The 19,134-nt window shown below is 40.7% G+C and overlaps 1 protein-coding gene across 1 annotated transcript; it reads right to left on the bottom strand.

The window, feature by feature from the left end:
* Positions 1-1,026: 1,026 nt before the first annotated feature.
* Positions 1,027-16,373, bottom strand: SLC13A5 (solute carrier family 13 member 5; the record flags this gene model as incomplete). Its single annotated transcript, XM_079545074.1, has 13 exons — positions 16,288-16,373; positions 14,825-14,932; positions 11,922-12,050; positions 11,027-11,163; positions 9,618-9,832; positions 8,006-8,177; positions 6,421-6,543; positions 5,683-5,895; positions 4,786-4,907; positions 4,380-4,498; positions 3,252-3,413; positions 1,902-2,039; positions 1,027-1,155 (listed from the first exon to the last, which is right to left on the bottom strand). Exons 2-13 carry the CDS (start codon positions 14,927-14,929, stop codon positions 1,027-1,029), a joined length of 1,764 nt encoding a protein of 587 aa, XP_079401200.1. The 5' UTR covers positions 14,930-14,932; positions 16,288-16,373.
* Positions 16,374-19,134: the final 2,761 nt, after the last annotated feature.

The raw sequence follows: 19,134 nt of genomic DNA, 5'->3' as shown, positions 1-19,134 counted from the left end.
GGCTAAATAAACATTCATACACAATGACAAGATACACCTAGTCCAACATTAATTTTTTGACTGACTTTTGCTTCAGAAGTTACATGAATAGGTGCTACAGTTTTGTCACAGGACCTGGATTCTAAAGTACACAATCAGCACAAGCCCTGTCGTTTGCACCCCTTATTGTTTGCAAGGCCTTCAATTAGAGCCTCTCTCTTGCCTTGTTTCCACTTCAAAATTCTACAGTTATTAAATAAGATGAATCCAGGAGCTTTTCCAGTAGGTGTGAAGTCCTATGCTCGACCAGTCATTTCCAAGCTGGCACTAACAAAACCTGTGAAACCACATCTACCTGGAGCCAATGGAGGAAAGATTCTTGACCCTACCAGTGCAAGGAGCACACAGCCAACATAATTGCTCAAGACTTCAACAGAATCATAACTAGCATGGCATCACATTATCCTGACTCTCGATAATGGTGTCGAAACGCACTGAGATCTGGGAATGAAAACAAGGTGATGAAAAACATTTGCATGCTGACTTGGAGACAGCTCACCACAAGGTTGAATCCAGATTAAAACATAACAGACTTTACCCTAAATAAGTGACATTGGGAATTTCTTTGTACAGCTGCTGACTTGTTGATATGTAGCAGTTAATGAATTGTCAGCTCTTAACTGGGTCCAATGACAATGATTTACAGATACGTACCAGTGATAAAATAGTCCAAACTATTTGATACGACAGCTTACCCTCTTTTTATTTCATAAGTTAAATAAATTCTAACTCTTGACCTTGGTTGAAAATGCAGTGAATCACTTGATCGTACTTATGATCCAAACATACCATCCTTAGGGTTGCATAATTAAACAGCACATTTGTCTCCAGCATGACTATAATGAGTTGGTCCATACTTGATCTGATGTGTGACTCCCAGAAGGTAGCATCTAACACTGGATCTGAAACAGTGACAAAGCTCTATGTTTCGGCAACAGGAAGTAGGATTACGGGGACTTTCCTTGTATAACATGAATTCTTCATTGCTCACTGATTAGTTGTGCTGTTTGCCCATGTTGGGAATGTGTCCAGCTCAAATATAGGTCTTCCCCATGTGTTGATTGCCAGTGTGACACAGAAGACTCCAATGATGTTCATTACTATTCCAGACCTAACCTACAAGGATGAAAGTTCAAACCAACAACGACAACATAACAGCACAGCAAGTTATAGCAAGGCATATTCATACAAAAAAAAAAAAAAAAAAAAAGAAAAAACAAGGAAAGAAATAGTCAAAGCACAGAAATAGCCACAGTACCCACTGCCCTATGTTCTTGCTTAGATAGAAATACCAGCGAACGCACTGTCCAAAGCTACTGAATGCTTTGCTCTGTTCAACAGGTCTAGGAGATTTAGTAGACTTTCAAGAAGCTGCTCGTATTAGTTAAAGAGTAGCTTCCATGCCCTTCAAGATTTCAGTTAGAAAACTGATAATGTTTGGATGTTCAGCACAGAACCTGGTACTGTGTGATCCACAGCCAACCAGAAGACCAAAGTACAGGATGACTGGACTTGTTACCTTCTACTTTCAGCTCTTTTATTTATCTTTGCAAAAGCCCCAGAAGACACTGGAAAGCACCAGCCGCATTTTAATGCTTTGGTGTTTAAGAGACACTTGTCAGCTTTGACTTTTCAGTTGGACTAGAGAGTATGTCTGCCAAAGCCTATGAGAAAGGTAATATTGCTGCAGAGACACCAATCCTTACAGTAGTAAAGAAAAGGGCATAAGTTATTAGTTACAGCCCATAAGAGTGCTCAGGTACTTTGTAAATATTAGGACAAGAAAATTAAACTCTTGTCATGTTTCAGGGGAAGTACAATGGAGAACTTCAGACAAGAGACCAGGCAGTTCATCATCTTACCATGTCCAAAACCCGGATGTGGCCATAGGAAAACACTATTGCATTTGGAGGTGTCGCAACAGGCAGCATGAAGGCAAAGGAAGCACTCAGAGTACTTGGCAGCATAACGTACAAAGGGTGGATCTTGACAGATACAGCCTGCAACAAAACAAAGACAATTATCATGCTAGAAGTGTTCCAAAGAAAAAGAGAACATCTCCCAAACCTCTAAGACACACAGGTTCAGTTAATTCCCTGGTGTTACATCATCAGAGTAATTTTCAAGCATTTTATTATGGAATCTACACACACTTAAAGATAACTTTGGTCTCTCTCCCCCACAGTACTTAAAAGAATGCTTGATTCTTTCTTGTTGCTCTACAGTATAATTTGGAGTTCTGGTCAAATTTACCCAGCAATCTTTTCTTTGACCTTGGGTTGCATTTTTAGAGCATTTGCTGGGTTAATACAAGGATGGAACTATAATTACAAAGCATGGGGAGTAACACTTTTAGACATTACATAAACTTTGTGGGACTCAGAACTGCAGTGACTAGGAGCACAGCACCTTTATTTGGACAATTCTATCTTGATGAAATGACTTGGAAAGTACAGCCACTTTTTTCTAAGTTAAACAACAAAATATCTTATTTTTTTTTTCCTTCATGCTTGCATTTCCATTCTGGTTAGAAAAGGCAGCAATTGCAACTGCTTTTATAGCAAAACTTACCAGATTTTTCTCCCTAAGGTTTAAAGTTGTTGTCTTAATACACAAAATGTATTCCTAATGATCAAGCCCACCACTTTTCATATTCTAGTGTAAATGATGAAGATAAAGGATCCCTCCAAAAGGATTAATAGAAGAAACTGGTGAGTATTTTTTTGATTTAGATTTTCCAGTTCTGAGTTGATGGCTCAAATATAAAGTGACCAGAAATAATTGATGTAGCGTGAACTATATTAAAAAAAGTGACTCTCTCTTCAGTTCCTCCCCAGCCAAGGGGCACTCCTTATGGCAGGCTTGAAATGGCTTCCCGAGTTAGCTTCTTCCCCCAAGAAGCCAGTATCTCAGGCTTCAGGTGTATGGATAGGACAAACTGGATGAAGTCTGTATTCCTACTGCCCACCTGCTTACAATGTTATAAATATAGCAGTAGTCTTAAAGATATAAATTTGACTCTTTCTACCAACATCAGATAAAGTCAATATCTATTAGGGTATGCTGTCAGATAGACTATTTCATTACTGGATTTCAGAGGAAAAAAAAAAAAAAAAAAAAAACACAAGAAAGTAAATGTGATGTTTTGTCACTAGAAACTGTCTGTTTACTTCTCATCAGTCGATAGCATAACAAGATGGAAGCAATCTTACCATGGATGAAAAGACAGGTAGGAAGAGAGTGGCTGTGGCAACATTACTGGTGCATTCAGTGAAGACTGCTATAATAAGGGAAAGTACTGTTGCAATGGACCAGGGTGGAATAGATCCTAATGGAGTCATCTGACGACCCAGCCAACCTGAGAGTCCAGAGTTCTGATAAGAAAAAAGTATTTTTTTCAGTGAGGTTTAGACTCCTTGGCTCAGGAGCAGAAAACTCATTATGGGTGGTGTTCCTAACAAATAATGCTAAGTGGCTCACAAATTACATAACTGCCCCTCATGAAAGTTCAATAACCTGTCACAAACACTAAAAGGAATTCCTTGCCAACTGGACAAAACACTCAGCCACGCTTCCCTAATTCTCCTAGAGCCAAAATACTTGTTCATGTTTTGGTTATATATATATTTTTTTAACTACATAGAAATAACTATTGCTGAGACTACTGCAAATACTTAATGAATCAGTCACAAGGTTCCTACAATGAATTTTTAATGTTTCTGAAGATAACAAGGCTGTATGAGTATTCTATGTTATGAAAACACAGCAATTGATTCAAAGTGCTTACAGAGCCTTTGACTAGACAGCTTGCAATATTCCAGAACTTTAAGAATGTAAATATGGTGAATGAATGTAACAGACCAGAGCTTTAATTTACCCCATTGTTTAAGAATTGTCTAGGCACAAAACTTAGACCTGAACACGAACTTCCCCAAAGCATGACACACTTGATATCTAAGGCTATGACTTTGATGCATCTTAGCACAATGAATTTGGCTTCTATTTTTTTTTTCTATTTTTTTTTTTATTATTATTCTTATGCTTCTATTTTTTCTAGTCAGGGATGGGATCAGGATGACAATAGAAATAAGAAAGGCTGCTCTCCTTATCTCTGCAGCCAGTGAAGATAAATTAGACAAACCTGATCGGTGCATGCAAGTTCCTGAAAAAGAGGTAGAAATATTCACCTTTCCTCTTATTTTTTGAGAATTTGTATCTACCTCCAAATGCAAACATTTCTACTGAGTTTGCCTTTGGGTGCATGCCCAGTAATACAGGACAGGAAAATAAACCAGGCAAGTCCACCTCTGAGTTAGAGAACAATAAATATCAGAACATACTGCGCTTGCATCAGCCAAAGCAAAACCTCCTCCCAGCAGCAGAACAATGTTCCAGGGCATCTTCCTCTGAACCACATTCCAGTCCAGCAGTGGGGCTGATAAAAATGGCTTCTTAATATCTGAAGTGAGAAATGAAAAGCAGAATATATTTCAGGAGAGTGAAGCCATTTTGTCTCCAGTTCTTTAAGTTACAACGGAAAGGTCCAGCAGCAGAGGTATGCTACTGAGAAACCTGCACATGTAAGAGTAAAGATAACACATACAAGCAGGGTGCTTGCCTCAGCCCTGCGCAGGATGTTCGTGAAATGAAGTACCCTGAAGAAATGCACACAAATCAGGAGTATGTTTCTACATGTTAGCTGGAATAGGGTAACTTTCACAACATTACAATGCCTCTTTTAAATACCTTCTTCAGTCTGTTCAGTGTCAGACATGCTTGAACTCCAGCCTATGAATTTGGGTTTATTAGCAGGAAGGATGAACAGTAGCAGGGCAATAAACACAGCAGGAGCAGAATCAGTGATATATCTAAAGGAGAAAAGAGAAGATAGCTTAGAAAATAAGACACCTGTCTTCCAGAAAATGGTTGCCTTCCAGCATTGCAATCAGTGTTCCTTGTCATTCTATTTGGGGTCTATATATTAGCAAAACAGATTGCTAGTTCATGACTCAGGTATCTTAGACCTGCCACAGCACAAACATCATAAATGAAATCAGCATACTATTAATCAAAATCACATATGAAAATGCTTCTGTAGGCAGGGTTACCTCCCTGGGAAGAAGCCAAGACTCAAAGACTATATTCCAATGATTTGAAAGAAAATTACCTGAAAGATCTTCCTATCACAAGTTTTACGTTCTTAATATGCCACATTACATAACATCAGCTGAAGAAGCTATTCAAAGCAAAGAACTGATTTCCCAATGGTTTCTATACATGCCATTTTTTAGAGATGATAGTACCAAATACTTGAACACCACAGCTAATTGTAACACATGCAAGGAAAACACTGACATGTACTTCTGCATAACAGAGATAAGCATTGCAGAATTTTATCTTTCTTTAGGAAGCTCAGCCTGCCCCACGTCTCAGTCTTTAGCCTTCATTGCAATATAAACTGTCAAGTAGTTTGTAGATCTCATGCATGAGAGAAAATCCAGCCCAACAAACACAAATTCAAATATGGTTGGAATGAATGACCTCCCCCCACTTCCTCCCCCCCCAGTCAAAACAGAATGTAAGAGAAGGAGAATCTGATTCCCATCCAGGGGAGTATAGGATGAAAAAAAATTCAAAACTTACTTTTCTCCTTCTGGAAAGACCCTGCTAGCCCAGCCTTTTACAAAGCCTGGGTGTCTGGAAAACCACAAGACAACCAGCAATGCAAACATTACGAGGACATTGAATTCAGCATAAGAGATAGGGCCCAATTTCTTCATTTCTGCTTTCAGCACGTTGTATGCAGCTTTTTCTTTAGCAGTTCTCACTGTCCCACATCCCCAGCTTTTTTTAAAGCTTTAAGAAAAGGGAGAAGAAAACACTGTAAGCATTAACATACTAGAGGAATTTACCATGCCTTCCACAATGAAGCTGTCCCTTCTCCGGACAGGCACAGACTAAAGCAGAGGGCAGGAACAGATAAATGATAGCAGTGTCAAAGTATTCCACATGCATGTGCCAATTTTCACAGAAAAATGGAGTCCATAAGTCTGTCCAATTTGGTGCAAGCAAGTATGAAAAACTCAGTGTCGAATCAAGGGCAGCAACATATAGCCATGGTCTTCATGCTCTGAAATTCTCAGATTTTAAATTGAAAAAGGCAATCCTGTCTGAACATTAACAACATCTTACACTTTTACCTAGTGTGACTCTCCCCAAACATAAAAGGTTTCCAGATTTCAAAAGCTGCTGTGAAATGCAACTGCTCCCAGTTGCAGAATGAATAACTCGCTAGTGCTTTTATTTTATACAGAAACTTGCGAGTGACCTGATCTGCATTAGATGAATGGTTTAAATGGTATGAAGTAGTTAAAAGCTTACTTGAATCCCATGAAAGAGCACTGAAGCCAAAGCCACGCTAACACCAACATCAGAATCATGTTTGGAAAGGCAAACCCAAACCAGGAAGCAAAATTCACGACATCATTATTGTTGGGGTATAATCTGAAAAGAAAAATGTTTTCTGTATTATATCAAAACAGTCAGTAATCTGCCTTCACTTCACTGTGGTGACAATTAGACGTATACATTTGGGACAACCATTACTAGTAATCATAGGCAATACTCACTGCTTAATTGAATAGAAAGGCAGCTCTAGATTTCAGAATAGAAATTAAATGATACTGTGATAATGTGATAATTTTCCCTACATCCTACTTTAAAGCAGACAGGAGAGCTCATGCTGACATTTTAGGTCACAGTAAGACAAGCACTACTGAAAGATCTCTCCATCTGGTCATTTATTCCATGATGTGTTTTTTCTTTCCTCCTCCCCCTTCTTAACTAATAGGAAAACAAGAATGTTCTTTTGAAGTTAATAGCTGCGCTTCTGCTCATTTCAGTAGAAGACATAGTTGCTACTTAGCTCAAAAGACTGAAGCCAGAGTTTTATGAACAACTTTCTGTTCTTCCCTACATCTACCCCTGAAGAAGAAATAGCAATAGCAAGTTCTCAAGTAGGTAATAAAACCAATGGATAATGTGGCTGCTCCAGTTTAAGCACTCCAGTAGAAAGATGGAACATTGAGCAACCATTGAGGAGTCCACAGAATTTTCACTGCGGAGAAGGTCGCATCTAAATAAATTCCTGCAGCAATTAGATAAATTAATACAGTGGGAAAAGCGTTACTACAAAGGTGTGATGACAGAAGGACCAGCACAATAGAAAAGGTCTATAAAAGAAGGAAAGAAGATCACTTACCCATATCAGAAGAGTCTGAGTTCACAACAGAAAGCTTCACCAAGGAGAAAACTCCAAAAAGACACCCTTCCCCAGTGGGGGCCAGCCCTCAAATGAGATCTAAGAGAGGTGCAGCCAAGCCCCACCCCTTCCTGTCATCCAGGTGAATTGCCTTCACCTGTGCTCCCAGAGCTGACTGGGTCCTTTCCCCAGGTGCTCCATCAGTGGCTAAGGCTGTGACTCAACAGTTCCCATCTTAGAAAAGATTATTTTGTGGATAGCTCCTTTCTTTTAAAACAATATCTATACAGTTTACTTAGCCACAGGGAGGAGAAATAATAATACAACATCAGCTAAACTATTTTTACCACTTTTCAGTGTGTTTATGAGAAGACTTAATCATATGTTCTTTTCAAGATCCACACTGCAGTTGCTCTGTTCACGTGCTGCCTTTTCCTTGAAAAAGAGGAGGCAGAAGAACCAGTATCTCATTTTCAGCCAGCTGTCAATTACCAACAATTCTAAGTTTCTCAGATCTATCACACAGCTATCTAAAAAGTGCTAGAGAAGAAAAATATGGCCCATCACTTTACACACATTTCTCATTTTCAGTTCATCAGCTGGTTACTGAATAGTTTGATAACTGAAATGGCTACTATGACTTTTAATGTGTCGGTCACAAAACTGTGTGGCAGTAAAAGTAAAGAAATAGCAAGAGTGACTTACTGATTCATCTGGCCTTTCAATACCATGTTTGGCCCTGTTCCAGTCAGTGTTGCAGTTCCTCCAATGCTGGCAGCATAGCACACACACAGTGTCATTCCCTTACATATACGTTTCTTCATTTTCTTTTCCTCAGAAGATCTGGTGCCATCAGGAACTTGTCCATTGCTTATGACTAAATACAAAGAACATAACTTGCCTCAGGTGCAATTAGGAAGGTGTAAAGTTCGTGTCCGGTCCTGCAGACTCAGTTCTTCCAGTTTGTGCATGCCAATTATTTTAATTTTAAAAGCCCACAGAATACTCCCCAAATATTTCAGAATTATGTTCATGAGGTGCTGAGAAGAAAGATTGATAATCTGGCTCTACGTGATCCAAGGATGCTGTTGCCCATCTTGGTGCCACAGTTTCTAAGCAGCAATTTCCTATTTCACAGAGAGGCTTACCATCACCCAGAAACTGTAGTCATGAGAATCCTTTCAATGCCACAGTAAGAACTCAAGCAGTTTAAGCAGCTGCAAATATGACAGAAAAACAAACAAACAAACAAAACAAAAAAAAGAAACCAAAAACCAACCAACCAAAAAAAAACCCAAAAAACAAAAAACAAACAAACAAACAAAAAAAACCAAAAACCCAAAAACCAAAACCACCCCAAACATAATTCTGGCCTGCCACGAACTGTTTAGATCAATGTGAAATTTTGCTGCTGTGCCTATTCTGCTCTGAGATTAACAATTTCATCCTTAAGTCTGACTGAGTGAGACAACGAATGTGTAGCAATTACAAATAATTTAACAATAGCCAAGGGTATTCTTCACTCAAATTTGTTGCTTTCATTGCATGTAAGATGGAAATAAAGTAGCAAAGCCAAGTAGTTCCTTCTAAGTGCACAGAAATCCAGCAAAATTATTAACTCTAGTCTAAGTGCAGAAGTTTTTGAGACTCAAAAATAAACACTAAAAACAGCTAGGCAAACTTAAAAAATTATGTTAACACAACTGTTTGGAAGCTAGCAATGACAAAGCCTGAAGAGTACTCTCTGACCTATTAGTATTTTCTTGACTTGCATGAGTTACATAAACACATGCAATTGTGCCTGAGCTTTGCACAATTGTGCATTCTCCCTTCACTAGTGAGGCAAGACATCACACAACCAAAAAGCAGAGATTGCTGTTGTATCTCAGCTATCTTCCAAAGTCCAAACAAATATGGCAATTGAGTCAATATCATAACAGGGCAATGACTGGCACACGTGAACTGCCTTATACACTGCATCTTCCACAGACATATAATCCTTCTGTCCCAGGCAGAAGGTTTGAAGTGTGGGACATGGTATTCACTACCAATCTCTGAACTCATTCTTGTACACAGTCTCACAGGGAATCATGGCTGATCAAACTACTAATTCCATGAAATCACGTCCATGAAAATCACCAAAACATTTCTCCCTTCTCTGAAAGAGAAAGGCATCACAGTTTGATTTTTAATAGTATTTAATAATATAGCCCTCTGTACTTGCACAACAGAGCAGTGAAATTGGAGAAACTCAATATGTGAGCTCTGAGTGTAACAAATTCAGTAGAATCAGTTCATTCCTTTAGCAGGCCCTTACCCTGCACTGGAGTGGGATCTGATGCATTCTTTTCCTCCAGCTCAATCACTGTATTTGTTTGGCCAGTTGCTTGTTCCATCATGGTCACATCATTTTCTGTGTTGTCCATTTGATCCAGGACAGCCTGAACAATGGGAACCATCATAGCAGTGGTTGCTGTGTTACTTATCCACATGGACAGGAAGGCAGTGACTATCATAAACCCCAGCATGAGGCTGAAAAGAGAGAAACAAGCAGAGGAGAAAGGAGGAAAAAATAGACACTGCTAGGCTTTGTAGTTACTTTAATTTAGAGAGCAGAGTCCAGACAGGGATGTGTGTAGTCTCTGATAATACAAAGCAGAGACAGATTCCCTGCTAGCTCTGCCGTCTTCATTGAAAGAATTCAAGAAAGGCATTTAGTTGCTTGATCTATGCATGATTAAGTCTGCACCACCTTGTTCCCAGTAGCAAAAACACAGAATTTATCCAGATTAAAATAAAATGAAATGGCAGCTCTGTAGAAGTGAACTATAAAACTGTGTTTCTTTCCTGCCTATTGTCATTGTGACTGAAAACTGCTTTTGCATCTTGTAAACTTGGCTTTATCTGTAGATGCAAACTAATGGATACTGGATGCTCTTCACCACCACCACCTTTGCAACACTTCTGGCTGTGTAACTGGCATCACTTAAGCATGACAGAAGGAGCACATGGCTTTTAGGTGAGGACCATATCTCCATTCACACAGATGTTGGTGGTGATGCTGCCTCAGTGATGACTTCAAGTCATGATAAAAAGATTTCATAGGAACTGTGAATGCCAGCACACACAATAATAGATCAGCTGGGTAGCAACAATACAGATGAAACCATAGCCTTGTGGTTGTACAGAGATTCAGCCTAAAACAAAAAGGAAGAGAAAGATTTATCTCACCTGTCTTCAGACAGGAACAAACAGGTATTTGGATTCCACTCAGATACTTACTGCTTCGCAGTTGATAAGAACTTCTTGTGCATGAATCATCTGCCCTACTATAGACAAGCCTTTTTTACTATACAGACAGTCTAGCTATTTGAATCAGAAATAAATGCTTGTGTTTTGAAAACTGAATTCCACTCAATAATCTTATCCAAGAATCAAACTATGGACCCAAGAGGAAATGTGAGAGACTGTAGAGATTGGAGCTGGTATAAAAATGAAAGTATTTTCATGCCATTCAAGTCAGCAGTCACAGGCGCCCTACCATTATTATGTTTTTGCATAAAGGGCAAATTAACTGATCCTGCAGAAGATTTCACCTCTGGAAACTCTGTACAAGTGGAGCAAAAGAGCTTCTTGGAACTTCTCTCCTGTGCTGACTCTTAAACATCATACCTAGGTCTCTGCTAAACTGACACAGGTAAAGAAGAGCTAATGTAACATTCTTACAGTGCAGGCTTCACCCCAAGTATCAGCAGGACTCTCAGCGCAATCCTTTTGTGAAGATTCCACCGTTCAACAGAAATTGCAACTATCAGCCCTCCAACAAAGAGCATATTTGTGTCATTTAGATACTGCAAGCACACCTGTAAGACAAAGAAGATAGATCAGAGGATCAAATCTTGTCACTTGCTAGTTTCACTAGTATTTCCTGCCTTCCTCTCAAAGCCATTTAGTGCACCAGGCCTCACCCCAACATTGTCAGAAAGAGCAGTGGCCTTAGAACTGCCTCCAGATTCCTGAACTCTTGATTCTCTTTTTTAGTGCTGAACAGCACTAAAGGTACCAGAAATGCCAAATTCCAAAATAGATTTCCCAGAACTTCTAACAACCTCACCCATCCTAACTATTGCTGGCCAATAGTAAACCTGGGCTACAGTACCTAAATGTAGTGTCTCTCGCTCGGGCTAAAGCACTACTCTTCCACTAGCACAAACAGCCAATTATCCTTTAGCAGCGTGAGCTTCAGAGGGGACACAGTGTACTTGCTGGCACTGTACTGTCTACCCTGCCAGGGGAAGTTTGCCTCATGCATTCTGAAATCTCCCAGAAGATGTTAGCAATGCTCTCCAACTGGGTGAGTTCTGAACATACAAACTCCTGGCACTACTGGGATGTTTTCCATCAGGATCCATGCCCAGAGGACGTTTCCCTCTACCACCACAAGCCCCACATCCTTAATATTTTGGGAAAGTACATATTCGGTTCAGCATCTTCCCATACCAGAACCCTGCTCAACATGTTCAAAAACAGCCCCAGAAATTGAGTGCTTTCCTATCAGTGAGGGATCAGATCAATGGATATCCTTTTATCAGATATGGATGGAGTAAGAACTGTTGCTTACTGATTTAGAGCTCTGAACTCCAAGCAGAGGGAAAAATACAACTGGCATTAGGGAAGTAACAGCCAGTGGGATAACTTCAGTGCACCAGTACACAGCCATGATGATGATGATATATGCGCATTTGGCTTCCTGCAATATAATGGAAGACATGTAAGTATAGAAAACTATTCTTACAGATAAGAAACACACTGCTATCTTTTCTAAGGGGAAACAAAGATTCAATTGTCTGTAGCTTAACAAGTTACATAGAAATAGGTAGCAAGGACGCAAAGAATTAAACTTGCACATTTTAAGTCTTGCTCAGAATTCAGTTGCATAAAAAGTCTTTTTGACCATCGTGTGTTTTCTAATGCCTTTAGGTAAAATGTAGGGCAAGAAAAAAAAAACAAATCTTCCACAGCTAGGTAAGTACAGTTTGCAGTGTGCAATTACCTCTTGGCAGTTGAGGTAAGCAAATTTCACACCCAGGTGCCAAGAATTTCTAACAGTGTTTAAGATTTGGGCATTTCTATTTTTAGTAATCTATTTTTAAATGGATGCTTATAGATGAGTATTTCCTAGTATAGGTGAGAAGACTGATTGACATTCAGATGTATTTGAAGTGTGTCTTAGTAATACACTTGAACCCAGAAACTCACTGAACAATTTAGAACTATAACTCTTACCATTTAGAATTCTTAACTTTTTTTTTTTTTGAGTAGTTAAGGATATATGAGATATTAACTTGCTTTCCCAAATCATACTGTGTTTATCTAATAAGGGATCTAATTCTCTAAGTTATCTAGTAAGAGGATTCCCTCATCCCCTGTTGTAACATGACTCTTTATACCATTGGTCACACATTTCTCTAACCTAGGCTTCCTTGGTTTGTACTTTCAAAATTGTTAGGAGAAGCAAGCATTCATTAGCCTACAGTAAACAATGTTTTAAAGCTTTAGTTAAGGCATTTTGCTCACAGTTTGTTCATATTTAGGGTACGTGTTTATAGGATCTGATTCTAATGCACAAATGGGACTTTATTGCAAAAATAAATGGTGTTACAGTGATATTTAAAAATTGCTGTAAGGTTGTATTTATAAACAGGGAGGAGTTGAAGAATTAGAAAACAGTCCTTGTAAGTAATTTTTTTTTCAGGTTTAGAGGAGATTAATTACAGGACAAGTTTGGAAAGAAATGTTTTATTAGAGACTAGAAGATATCAGACAGATCCTATTTTAATTTCTTTCCTTGATAAATGTGAGGTGAGCTTATGATCGAATTTAAGCTGTACAATAGTAACTAAGTGCAAGAAGATACTGTAGTTAATTTATTTTATAAGATGAAAGACACACAAACTACTCTAGGAGAATATTACTTCAAATAACACAATACAGAAAAAGCTGGTTTTGTACAGTGGAGAGTAAATAATTTACATGAAGTTCAAAAATACAACCATGTTTATAAATTAACTCAAACGTCTACAGCTAGATGAACAGCCAAAGTTCTGAGATTAAATAAGTAGGTGTATCCACATCTATATACATCTGTGATTTATGGGAATAGTGACAAAATATTTCCTTGGTGTGTCTGGACAGCCCAGAGCAATCACTATGACTAGTTTTCTCACTGAGAGCTGAAAAGCAGCTACTGATGGAAATGGTACTCTCCCACTGTGTAATATTGTAATTTTCCAGATAAGATTGATGACACAATATTCCTACAATTATTGGGAAACTGAAGAGATATTCTCTTTGTTTTCTTTTTTCTTTTTATTTATTTTTTTCCAGGAAATTGTCCTAGCATTGATCACAATAGTGCCAAACAGCCAGAAATACCTTTCCTCAAGGCACCAGCATTCAAGTGAAGAGCAAGGCTGTTATTAGACAGGTAAGCCAAAAGGTTTTTCTTTTTTCTTTTTTGTTTGTAAACAGGTTTAAAATACACCTGCATAATGCTCCTCCTGTAGTTTAAAATATATGGATCATTACACCCAGAAGAAAGACTGCATTTAGCCCTAGAATAGCTAAAGCCTTAGTAGGTGAAAATACTGTGAACAGAGGTTTCACATTTTCCCAAGAATGCTACAAGGTTTTAAAGATAAAACTCTTGGTAGCTCATTCCAGCTCCATGCTGGTGTACCTGCACTGAAACCAAAGGAGCTATGAGACCCCCCATCACCAGAGGAAGAGGGATGTGGAGTACATTACATTCAAACCCATCTTATAATCACTGCATAACACATAGTGCACGGCTTCCTAGTGCTTCACTGGATGAAGAATGGCACTCAGGAGCATTCTTAAAAGCATCTCAGTGTCTCAGCAGCAGGCCTAGAGAGCCCAGAAGTCCCCCCTTTCAGTCCCCTAACTCCTCACTGACAGTTATTCCTAGATAACCTCGAGTGCAATTCTACACGTCCAAGCCAACTATGTATATATATTTATCTCTGGGTCAAAAAGAATTGTACCCAGTTTGCAAGATGGGTTGGGTCTGTGGGAGCCCAGGCTCTGGCATATTCCTTTGGATGAACAAATGGGCATGGAGCTCCTGTTTTGGGCTTCTTATGTGAGCTCCACTGCCTAGCACCAGCACCACTTGAAGATCATTAGGAGCAAAAGCAGTAGAACACATCCCTGAGACCCAGGACTGAGAGGCTAATTGAGCTGTGAATAAACTCCTCTGAGACGGTGCCAGGAAGGTGCTACTTCAGCGGCCACTCAGGTGGCATAGGAGATACAGCGCCAGGGACCGAACGGGCAGCGCTTTACACAGCGACCGCCCGCTCTGGGGGGATCCCCACACGAACCCGAACCGCGCCTGCCTGCCGCGCTGGGTCAGGGGCAGCTGAGCGGCTCGGCCCTGGGGGCCGAGTGTGGGTGGGTTCCTTTGGGGCAGCGGGTCCCCGCTCGGAACCCGCAGGCACTTACCCGCGTGGGCACAGTGATCGGCAGCGGCAGCAGCAGCAGCGGTGCGAGCAAGAGGATGGCGAAGGACCGGTACCTCAGCAGGGGCCGTGGGCACGTCGAGGCCATCTTCTGTGGAGAGACGCGGACAGGGCGCGAGCGGCACGGCACCCGCTTCCCGCCGCTTTAAGTAGTGGGCGGCGGGGCCGCAGCGGGAGGGACATGGCGGGGGGCGACGCGACCCGCCCGCGCCCTGACGGGACACCAGGTCCGCCCGCGCCCGGACAGGGCCGGGCTTGCGCAGAGCGGTGCGGACGCGGCCCACGAGCGAGACAGCGGGCGGAGAGATGCCGTCGGGCGCCAGCCCAGCTGCCCTGCCCCGCACCCGCCCCACCGAGTGGGGTCAAGCGGTCCTGCGGTTCCCCCCTCCCACAGGCAGCCCTGGGGGACGCGAAGAAGGTGTCTGCAGTTCCTGTCCGACAGCTGGGAGATCTCGGCGGGACCCGGAGCGAGGTCGAATCCACCAGCTCGGTCTCTATGGGGTCCCGTCCATAAAGGGGGGTTTTCCCCTCGCTCCATTCCTCTCAGCAAACAAGGAAAGCAGCTCGATAGCCGTGTTCCAAATTATCGCCCCAACTGGGAGAATGTTCAGGAAAATCTCTCTGTTCATAGTGCGTGTAAAAAGCCACCAGTGACCACTGATTCTCCTATTGCACGTTACCTGCAGGACCAAATCCTTGCCTAGACTTCTTCAGGTGCTGGATGCACAAGTTGATGGCAAGGGAGGACCATCTCTCATTTACACAGTGGCGGGGAAGGACAGAGCAGAGCTCCCCTGGGGAAATGCAGAGTTAATCCTGCAGTGTGGATCTCCCTAAAACAAAGGCCTGTGCAGGCATGCATGGTTGTGTTTCATTGCCTATCATTTTATGAGAGATTTTGTGTCCGTGATCTGGGTTAAAAATATCCCAGAAAGGTTAACCAAAAAAGTTATTTTTAAGCTGTATCGTTCCAGTGATTAGGGTTAGGGTTAGTTTAGCCTATACAAAATCAGAAGTGACAGCACTACTGAGGGGATGGCAAGCACTGCTGACATGGCAGAAAGAAATGATTGGAGTGGAGAAGGGAGGGATTGGGCACCAGACAAAGAATTCTTCTGTGATGACAAAAGCCACCTGAGATAGAAGGCAGCAAAGATGACAATTTGATTGTGTGGACTCTGTACAGTCATATCAAGCAGTTACTCTCAGACATAAAGAATTTCAGATTCTACAGCAAGTAATGGGGGAGCTCCGACTATAGATTACGCTATTTGTCTTCTGTTGAGTGGAGGATCTTGAGTGTTTGAAGTTCAAAGCTAGACACTCCAGTGTTACTGTTCTGTTTGTAAAAACAATGAGTGTTCATTAAGGAAAACAGTAGCAAACCGGATCTGTACAAATTCCAAATATTCAAACTTTTAGCAGCAATCCCCCTGGGTTACTTACCAACAGAGAGGAAACTTCACACCAGCACAGAGCCTGGCAGAAAGTGAGGAATCAGCCAAAACCTGCATTCCTGTGTCCAGTCTCCAGTGAAAAATACTCCCTAGTCAACAAAGAAAAGCACTTGAATGAGAAAATGGAAGGAGTTAACTCTAGAGGTTTAGTGATAGAGTTCACTTTGTCTGACAGATCAATGTAAATATGATTTATTATCTTCTGCTGTTTATATATTGACTGTTTAGCAGAAGGGGGTTCATTTGGAAGGAGAAAGGGAGGGATAAACTGAGTTCAGAAAATCCAAATTTATGGCCGATCATTTCCAGCAACTGGCCAAGCTCACCTGATGGCATAACCTGCAGTTTCTTAGCCAGTTGTACTGGGACTCATTGGAGTCTTCTCTCGATTGATGTAGCACAAAATGAACCCAACAAAAAAAGCAGAGTTTTCTGCTGAGTTAGTGAGCTGAATATGTTCAGTGAAATGTTCAGTGAGCTCCAGAGCCAGCTCAAGAGACTGGGCCAGTTATAGCTTGAGTGGGAACAGTAACAGAGGCAGAGTCAGCTCCTTTAGAGACAGCAGATTCATAGATGAGCTTAGCAACACTGTCAACAACATGCAGAGCCTTGTGATCTTCCTTTCTGTATTATAGATACCAGAACAGATGGCATTTACATACAATGTGAGTCACTGTACAGAGTTTCACTTAGAAGTGGGACACTGCTGGAGGCTCATTAACAAACACTGGCCTGCATTGTTTGGGTTAGTAGAAAGGGACTATATGTCAAATTCCCTTGGGAAGTAGGAATTCCAGGATCAACCATCCAGGTAGGAAAAATGAAAAATAAAAATTTTAGTATAGAAGCTACTTTTCTGATTTTTCTTATTACCATTCATAGCAATTAGTCTCAGTATTGCTGGATATGAATAGTTTGTGGGAAGGAGGCTTTACAGAAAGCAGGTGATACATTGAATTACAGATAAATGTATTTTCTGCCTTTAATTCAGATGCTGTCCAAGTATACAAGTACAGTTTGCTTGTTTAAAACGCAATCTATTTGATCTAGATAGCTGCTATTCCTCTCAAGACAAAAAACACTTCACAGTTTCATTTTTAAGTTATTTCAGTGTTGCAGGCTCCATGCAACACACAGAGGTACAAAAGTTTAACAAAATTATATTAAATGAGGACTATAAGACCTCTAATACTTGGCACTGAGAAAGAAAAAGCAAAACAGCTCACTTTAAGGCGTTCTAGGGCAGCAGAAAAACATCAGTCTTCTACAGAGGCTTTTGAAAATCTCATTTTAAAAAACAGCTGGAGTAGAACTTACCTCTATTTGAAGCTTGCATTAAAATGATGCCTAGAAGAGGTCTTGTACAATAATGTTATGTACTGTAAGTTTACACAGAATTTAAATCGAAAGAGTTATTTCCAGCATTCAGCAAACATCACTGCTTCCTTACTTTCTGCTTTTCCTCCAGTCAGTACTTTCACAGCCACTGACAGTCCACTCTGCTGCTTTAGGAATATCTTTCAACTAAGTTCCCAGTGGAGCATCTGATATTTTTCCAAGAAAAGCTTTTCAGACTCTGAACGAACAGTCCTTTCAGTACAAACCCTGTGCCCAACAACTCTCTACATAAAAGCCCTCATTATGAATATTGAGTCAGTGGGGCTTTCTCAGTCAGTGTGTGTTGCTGATCAGGCATTCTTGACCTAGAATTGGTATTTCTCATATAGTTTGCAAGAAGCCCTAAAGCATATTAAAATGTGCACCACATAAAAAGTAGTGTAGACTAATGACTACAGAAAAGAAAAAGGGTAAAGAAAAGAAAAGAAAATGAAATAAAATCTTTGATTTGGAATTGGCAATCCTATAACCTCTCCCTTAGCTGCCATCTCATTAACATATTTGTTCAAAAGACTCTTCTCTGCTTCATTACATAATTTGTATCACAAAATTCATACAAATGTTCATTATTCCCAGATCTAGACAATGGCTCACACGCCTTAATTGATCATCTTTTTCTTTTCTTTCCTTTTCTTTTCTTTCTTTTCTTTTCTTCCTCCCTTTCCCCTCCCTCCTCCGCCCCCCCCCCCCCAGCCCTCCCCCCCCAACTTTTTTTGTCCCTTTTTTTTCCCAGAAATAAATGGGGGGCAGAGAGTGTTTTTTGGTATGGGAACTGAACCAGACCAATTTCTTACTAACATCTGGGTCATCTATTGTATGCACCATTATAGTACATTATACAAACACTAGTGAATGATTCTTCCCAATAACTCTGCGAAATAGAAGTGTTAATATTATTGCCCTGTTTTATAGATAGAGAACATAACTTCTATTTTCTGCATCTCCTGTACCTACAGTTCCATACCTTGTAGGATCTATAGCATCAGGGAAGAGCTCCTTATATCATGCTTCTGTGAAGTATCAATTGCAATAACAGGTACAAGAAATGCTAGGCCTTCATCATGAAGTCCTGGAGATGAGTACTGATATTGAAATGAAGATAGAAAATTCTGTTTCTCTCTAAATTACATTCCTTTAAAAGATCTCTGTGTAAAACTGTGCACTTGCATGAGCCCCCAGCTGAGATCAACTGATGGGCAGGACTTGCTGCACCTGTGTGAGCAGCCCTGCTGCAAAGGCTTAGTGAGGTGGGGCTGTCAGCTGTCAATGCTGGGCTTCTACCTGTGCTGTTGGTGGGCAAATGTTTTCTCTCCATCAGCTGGCAGTTTTTGTTTGTGACAAGAACTGCTCTGACTTGGCTGGACATGCCCCAGGGGTTTGAAATGGGTTTGTAAGGCTGGATGCTAGTGAAACTGCCGCTCCAGAGGTGGAGGGGGGC

The sequence above is a fragment of the Tetrao urogallus genome (assembly GCF_951394365.1).
Source record: "Tetrao urogallus genome assembly, chromosome: 20".
Lineage (NCBI taxonomy): Eukaryota > Metazoa > Chordata > Aves > Galliformes > Phasianidae > Tetrao > Tetrao urogallus.
Note: the sequence above shows the minus strand (reverse complement) of the source record. Positions and strands in the feature narration are given on the sequence as shown.